Below are 7,586 nucleotides of genomic sequence, written 5' to 3' on the forward strand. Positions count from 1 at the left end.
TAAGAGGGTGTCTCTGAAATGATCTTCAAAATCTGTCACCCAGCACTTAGAGTGAACTCAGTTGACATGATTTGCCTCAGGACCCACTGGCCTAGAGTATCTCCCCTCTCCAGACTTCCAAAGCCTCTGGCTTGGAGTGAAATCCCACTTTGAATCCAATAGCCCCAGCAGAGCATTTTTCCTGAGAGAACCCATTGAGATGTACCAAGAGAGGGCTCAAGAGCAGTGCTTTGAAAGCCACTCCAGTCAGCTTCTGTCTGCTCATTTGTGGTCAGAGCAGAGCCAGAGGGCAGGTTAAGAATCAATGGAATGGGTGGTAAGGATGAGGGTGGTGGCCTCCAGTTGGTGGTAGCCTGCAGGCTGGTGGAGGAACCAGGCCAGCCAGGAGTAGGTCTCTAAAAATGGAGTATTGAGTGTCCCCAAACTGGCAAACCCATGATTCTGTGGATGGCTGGGGCCTGGCAAGCTATACATACTATAGAAGGGTAGAAGATGAGAGAAAGGAGAGTGGAGGGCAGGGTAAGGAAGGGATGGAGGTCAGATGGAAAAAGAGAAGAGGCCCCATTGGATGAGAAAGGCTCCACTAGACATACAGGCAGCTCAGCGATACCTCCTAATTCAGAGAACAGCGCTGCCACTAGCTTCTCAATTCTCCCACTGCTCCCCCAGAGCTGCTCTTTGTCTAATACTGACTTCTCTTTCACCTTCAGATTCATTTTAACCTGACTCCTGCTAAAGGGGGTGGGGGACATTAACATGCCATGGGAATGGCACTTGCCTGACACTGAGGATAAAAAGTCTCCTTTCCACTTTACCCTGAATCAGTTCCTACTTAACAGCTTAATCTTGCAAGAGACAGCTCAAAACACAAATGTTCCTGTTTATCACTACACATTTGTTTGACTCATTCATTCGGGAATGTGCAGAATATTTCCAGCAGCTATCCCTACATCTCCCTAGAACACTATCTGGGAACACTCCCCCACCCCCCGACCCGGCCCCGCCGCCACCCCGCCCCATCCTTCATCCAGAAATCAGACCCCAGATTGAAACTGCCCACTGTCTATTTTGTTGAACGCAAAGCCAAATATCTGCATGCCCTATAGTCTATGTCAACCACTTTCTCAATGACACTAAGTTAAAATGCGCTCATGGATTTCTCCTCCATTCTGGAGCCTCGGAAGTGCATTCATGTTGTCCTGCTCCCCTGAAGCTCTTTGCTAAGACTCCCGGATGAACAAGTTAGCTGCAGCTTTTCAAAGAGCATTTCCAAAGAAAGTTTGGCCAACACCAGGAGAGCCCTAATACCAGGGTTCTCTTATATGTTAGAGACCACGCCCTCCAGCAAGAATAAGCCACACCCTCTAGGGCAGCAGAGCCTCTCCTAGCAGAGCTTCGTGTGTGTGTAGCCCTCTTTCCCTGGGGCTAACCGAGCGCATGCCACATGTCACCACTCTCAGCTGGCACCTTTCTCCCAGAGGCGCAGACTTTCTCGGAATCCCCAGCAGGGGGGGTTGGGGAAAGCGGGAGAAGCCCTGCTTGTGCTGTCCGCAAGAGTCGCTCCACCGTGACTCGTGCCCTGCAGCCTCAGAAGTGGCCTGGGACCTCGTGTGAGAGGGGGTAGGGTATCCTTCCAGGACAAGCTGCCAGGCAGCTGGGCCCTGGACCTGAATAACCGTGTGAGAGGCAAAACTTCGGCTGGTGAGAAACTAGCCCGCGACCAAACTTCTCGGAGTAGCCTCCAGCGCCAACGTGGGTTTGTCTGGACCCCTGGAACCCCAGACGCAGAGGGTACTCGGGCTCCCCGAGCCGAGACGCTCGGCACCCGGCGAGGAGTTGACAGCCCGCTCTCCCCTCCGGGTGCCCAAACGTGAGCCCCACTCTGCGTCTGCCCCTCCCTTGGGCGGCGAAAGACAAGTTCGGCGCAAACAAAGGGCGCCCCCTGCACCTCCCTCTGTCCCGAGCCGAGGGTCCCCGGTGCTCAGCTGAAGAGGCTGCCCCGCTGGCCCTACCTGGGAAGCCTCGGCTCGACGGGAACCGCAGCAACAGCAACAGCAACAGCAGTGGGGTTAACAGCAGCGGGGACCACAGTACAGAGCTCCCCATAGCGCGCTGGCTCTCCGCTCCCCTCCGCCGCCCAGCGCGCTTCCCCAGCGGGAGGAGACGCACCAGATCGAGGGCTGCGCAGCGAGCGGCGGGCAGAGCTGGAAAACTCCTCCTCTTGCCTCTCTCCCTCCCTCCCGCCTGGGGCCTACCCTCCTTCCTCCGCCTCCCCCAACGCTGGCGCCGTTCGGGGCTCCCACCCACCCCCTTCTTTTGTGCCAGCGCTTCTTCAGAACGCGGGACTGAGCCCTTAGGGACAAAGCGCGCCAGGGGCATGCCCTAGCAAGCCAGATTACCCTAAATTAGTTTACCATTCACCAGTTGCGCACCCTTTCACTAGAGTGTACACACTGGTGGTCCAACCGCCTCCCAGATCCCGGTCCCCAACATCTGTGCAGAAAGCTGCATGAGTTACATAGAAAGAGTAGGGACAGCCAAGAGCGTCCAGAGTGGCTCACTGCAACCGTGATGGCCACCTGTGCTGGTTTGACCCTGGCAACGTAAGAAACATCCGAACCTGTAGAGAATTTTAATGAGTTTATTTGAGCCAAACTGACTATAGTTGGGGAGAAGCAAAATCTCAACAAATTGTGAAAATGCTCTGGAGAATAGCAGTTTTGCAGCTTATTTTATACATTGGAATAAAAGAAGGAGATATAAGGAGGGTTACATGAAATCCATTGGTGGTAGATTAAGGACGCAGTAGAAAGCAAAGGGGGAAAATTTCTGGAATTGGATAAAAAGGCAAAACAGAAACACATACTTCTTTCACATTAATGGGTACAGGATAGTTAATAATTAACATTTACAGCACTTAGAGATGGTGTGTGGGGGCGCGCAGAAGAGGATAACAGTGAAGGGTTCTGCTGGTCTGTGCTCTGAGGTTGTGCCCTGAGGGGTCTGGAAAAGGAGATGACTCTCTCAAAGGTATGTTATCTTAGATGCCGAAAGACAATAGACAGGCTCACTTAAGGTAAACATTGACCTTTGTCAAGGAAGCTACAGGTTTAGGATGTGACTAACCACCGTGACTGCTTTTAGTTAGAAATTTTTCTGTTCAGACCATCCTATGTGATTACTTTTGGTCTCTTGAGTTTGTAAGGCCCACCATGTAGGCCTCCCCTAATGTAGGGAGGGGGCAAGAGAATTAAAATGTTAATTGAGCCACATTCAGAGACTGCACTGGGCTGATCAGCCCTGCAGTCAGGCCCGGAGGACACCTGCAGAACACAGGAAGATTACTGCGATTGCTAACAACCCATTCCCCACACCTGTGTGAAGGGAAAACAGGAACCAAGAGTCATTCCCTAAGGCTAAAACCATGGGGAACCTAAGGATTAAAGGCTGAGAACTGCCAGCAGGCTTTTCACTCTACATATTCTTACCTTTTCAAGCTAAATAGTCTTCTCCTTTCTCACTGTATGTCCATATCAAAGGAAATGGAAACTAAAGAATGATATATAAACTGAATTCCCTGAACACTCAGGGTCCCTCTCAGTGTCTTTACTCTGCCTCTCACTGTCCCACTCACTCTCTGCCTCTGAGAGGAGACCATACTCTATCTGTGGAGTGTTATCCATTTTCTAATAAACTTTCCTTTTGACTCCAACTTTGGTGTGTGTCTTGAATTCTTTCTACACTCTCCGCCAAAGGACACTCCTCCGAATGCAAGGCTTGGTCTCCCCGTCACTTGGAGAAATTTGTACTGTTCTGCATCACCCTGAGCTTGTCAGGTTTTGTATATGGCATCTTTTTCTCCCACAACCCTCACTACCACAGCCCAAGTTCGGTATCATTATGCCCATTTTATCCAAGAAGAAACCAATGCTTAACAGACAGAGCCAGGGATTTGAACTTAGGTGTATGGGTCGGCCGGCACTAACGTCCATACTATAGGATTTGTGTTCCTCTTTTGTAAAGGAATGAATCAAGGGCTGGACTGGGTGCGTGCCTGCTGCACTGCTATTTGCTATGGGGCTTGAGGGTCTCCTTCCAGGGTTGGCTGATGGGTGAGCACAAGTCAGAGAAAGTTCTCTGTCTCACCCACAGCCTGGGGAATCTGGCTGTTGTACTTTACTGCAACCATATTTCCCCATTTCCTGGGCTGTTCTCAACCACCCCAAGGACACCATGACCGGCCTGGAACCTCCACCCTGTTCTGTGGCCTGAGGATAGGGTTTCTAGGCTGCCTGCAGGACAGATCTGGTTTCCCCGAGGCTTTCTCAAATGGGTGTTTTTGTAATCCCATAAGGCAGAACCTTACTCCTTTCTTGTCCTAAGGAAATCTTAGTTAAGGCAAATTCCAACCAGGACTAATGCATTAGGTTGTGCAGTTTGGGCCCCACACGAAGGTGCCTGGAGGAAGGAGCAAGTGGGAGCGTAAATCCTGCCGCCTCTGGATTCATGGAGCCCTGTGCTGTGGCAGGGGCCATATTAATTGTGAAGGGGCTCCTTTCTCCTTCCACAGCAGCCTGGCCTGCTAGCTAGGCTAAGGGCTCTGGGAACATCCATCAGGTTTTCAAATCCTTTTATCTGGAAGGTGTGCCCATTTCCCACTTCTCACAAAAGCTCTTAACTTGATTGTCCATCTAATCCTTTCCAGTGCTTCTGGGGCTTTTCTCCATCTCCTGTGGGTTTTTCCATTGCTGCTATCTCCTCAAAGAGCGAAGAACAACCCCTCAGTAACTCTAAGAAAATGCTTCATCTGTGGTCTCCATCAGACCAGATACTCCAGGGAATGGTTTTCAATCCTGTCCATACACAAGGGGACAGGAAGGTTTCATGAAAATACCATATCCAAGCTGGACCCCAGATCAATAAAACTAGAATCTTGGGAATGTGGCCTGGAGATTGACCAGATGCATATTTTTGCTCTCCCATGCTCAGTGGTCATAGTTTTGGAATAAATCCCAGGCCAGGGTTTCTCAGCCTAGACACTATTAACATTTGGGGCTCAATACTACTTTGTTGGGCGGGGCGGGTGGGGGGGAATGGCTGCCCTATGCACTGAAGGATGGTTAGCAGCATCCCTGGCCTCTATGTACCAGATGCCAATAGCAACCCCTTATTTTCCAAGTTGTAACAATCAAAAAATGTCTCCAGATGTTGTCAGATATTCCCTAGGGGAAAATTTACCCCCCTTGAGAACCACCATTCTAGGCCCATGACCAAAGATTAATGTGCACCCCAAATTCCAGGTACAGGTAATCTGTCCAGTGGCCGTTTTTTCCTATGCCACTTCTGAAACAAGCTCTCCTTACAAAAACCAACATAAATTCTATTACTGGGCTGAGAAAGAATACCTGGTTTTCTTCTGGCACCTGAGTCTTGCTGAAATACAAGAAACACCACTCTCAATGTTGTGTTGCTCTCTTTGCTACCTTAAACTCTGATTCGATTTACTATATTATTATTATTATTATTATTAATTATTATTCCAGGCCTCTCTCTGATAGAATCAGGGCAGAAGGAAGGTGAGGTTATAAATTCATCCCACAATATCTTGGTAGACAATAGGATAGTTAAGTAGATTAATAATCTATTAAACAACTGAACCCAGAAGATGGGGTAATGAGTTGATGGAGACAGGAAGAGAAGTCACTCAAGAAGCGCCACAGAGGTATGATATCATTCCTGTGCTGCTTGAAATAACTATTCATAAATTGAAAAAAGACATTTGTTGGCATGAGACACAAAGATAGGCAGGCAAGAAAGGGTTCCAAACATCTCTATAGGTAAGAATGCTGTATTGACTCTGAATAGTAAATAAGGATTCATATGATGTCCTGTATTAGATCTCAAAAACCAAAACCAAGCACACAGATACAGAGTAGGGGAAACATGGCTGCACAGTAGTACCTGTGACGGGGCAGCCTAGTTTCCCACAAGCTAAGGAAGCCTTCCCAGGCACCTCAGGGCCGTGCTGACAGTGCTTGTTCTCTGCTCTGAGGCATTCCTGTGTGCTAGGTAAAGTGCCAGAGGTGAGGAGAAGAGAACACAGACATCAAAGCCTGGCAGAAGGAGTGGAAATATCTTTCCAGTCTGTGCTGTGTGGAGGAGGTTGGATTAAACACGTCTTGCCCCGCGTGTCAGAGCAGTAGAGAAGGAAGGAAAAAGATTCTCAGGATTCACCCCCACTTCTTTGAGCTTGTCGAATCAGAGATGCTATTGAAGGAGAACCTGGCAGCCACCTACGTACTGCAGGAAATTTTCACGGAGAATCAGTCAAGGCCCTTCTCTCCCTGTATCTCTACCATCTTCCCACATCTCATTTTCTCACCCTTTCAAACCAGTTCTTCTCTTTACACATACGTTCGGAGTAAAGGACCTGAAGTTTAAGGGGGAAACTGGTGACTCTGTCCCTTGGGAAATGGGTTGGCATTTCCCAAAGTCAAGGAGACACTCGGGAGTTATGCTGTGCTGGCTGGAAAATTACTGCTTGGCTATCGCCCATGGGAACATAGGCTATCGCCCATGGGAACATAACATTCCAATAATAAGCTTTCTGCTTCTGTACCCCCGCTTGCACAACCGACCTGTGGGTTGACAGGTAGTGAATATGAGAAAAATAGACCTTTGAGTTTAAGACAGAATGAGGAATGGGATTTAGGGCTTAAAAACCCTGTACCTCTACATTTCGGGGCTGCTTAATTTGGGGTCTGCGTACCCCTGGCAGACCCAGCTGGCTGAATAAAGAGTGTGTTTCCTATAACTCACTGATTTCTGGTGGTCCATGTGTCTTTTGGGGGCTGGTGGCTACAACAATGCAACACAGGACAATGTTTCTCAAACTATCTCTGGTAAAGAACTATTACTTCAAATTTTCCAATCCATCATTAATCAATGCTTTTGTAAAATTAATAAACATGACTCACTAGAAAAATAAAATGGAAAAAATGTCAGCGAACAGCACAGCTCCAGGAACCAGCACAGTTATTGTGGATTGAGTCTTTGACATACTGCACCTATACAAACTACAGACTATACTAGACTCTCCAGGTTTCCAAGAACTCAAGACTAAATGGACAAGGAGATTTGACCTCAGTCTATTGGAATCATGCTGAATGAATTTCAGAAGGGTAAGGTGAGCTGGGCTGGTACTTTTGCTCACTGGTATCTATTAAAAATCTAGATATGAGAAGGTTAAGGTTGGAATGCTCAAGGTCAAGATCAAAAAAGCTAAGGACAGTCCAAGAATGGTATCTGTTTACAATCCCCTGGCTTAAAGAGATTTCTTCTCTTTCTAGCATAAATATTCAGAACGAAACAACACAAGCTCTAGGGGATGAAACATTCTGCAGCATAAGGAAAAGAGAATATTTTTACTTTAAAGATTCAAAGAAAAACATCTCTTTCATGAAAGTAATAAACTACAAAAAAGGAAAGCAATTTTAGAAAATATCAATTTGGTATTCAGTTAAAGAGTCAAGGAAAATGCTTTGGTAAAGTAGGAATAGGAGGTCATACAAAGAATTGAAAAATGC

The 7,586-nt window shown here is 47.8% G+C and overlaps 1 protein-coding gene across 2 annotated transcripts in view; it reads right to left on the reverse strand.

The window, feature by feature from the left end:
• Positions 1–2,199, reverse strand: part of SRPX (sushi repeat containing protein, X-linked) — a 74,526-nt gene extending 72,327 nt beyond the window's left edge. For both annotated transcript variants that reach the window (XM_023525611.1, XM_011384444.2), the window contains exon 1: positions 2,013–2,199. In XM_023525611.1, coding sequence (XP_023381379.1) covers positions 2,013–2,106 — 94 coding nt within the window. In that variant the 5' untranslated portion in view covers positions 2,107–2,199. The remainder of the gene's footprint in view (positions 1–2,012) is intronic.
• Positions 2,200–7,586: the final 5,387 nt, after the last annotated feature.

The sequence above is a fragment of the Pteropus vampyrus genome, unplaced genomic scaffold (genome assembly GCF_000151845.1).
Source record: "Pteropus vampyrus isolate Shadow unplaced genomic scaffold, Pvam_2.0 Scaffold582, whole genome shotgun sequence".
Classification (NCBI taxonomy): domain Eukaryota; kingdom Metazoa; phylum Chordata; class Mammalia; order Chiroptera; family Pteropodidae; genus Pteropus; species Pteropus vampyrus.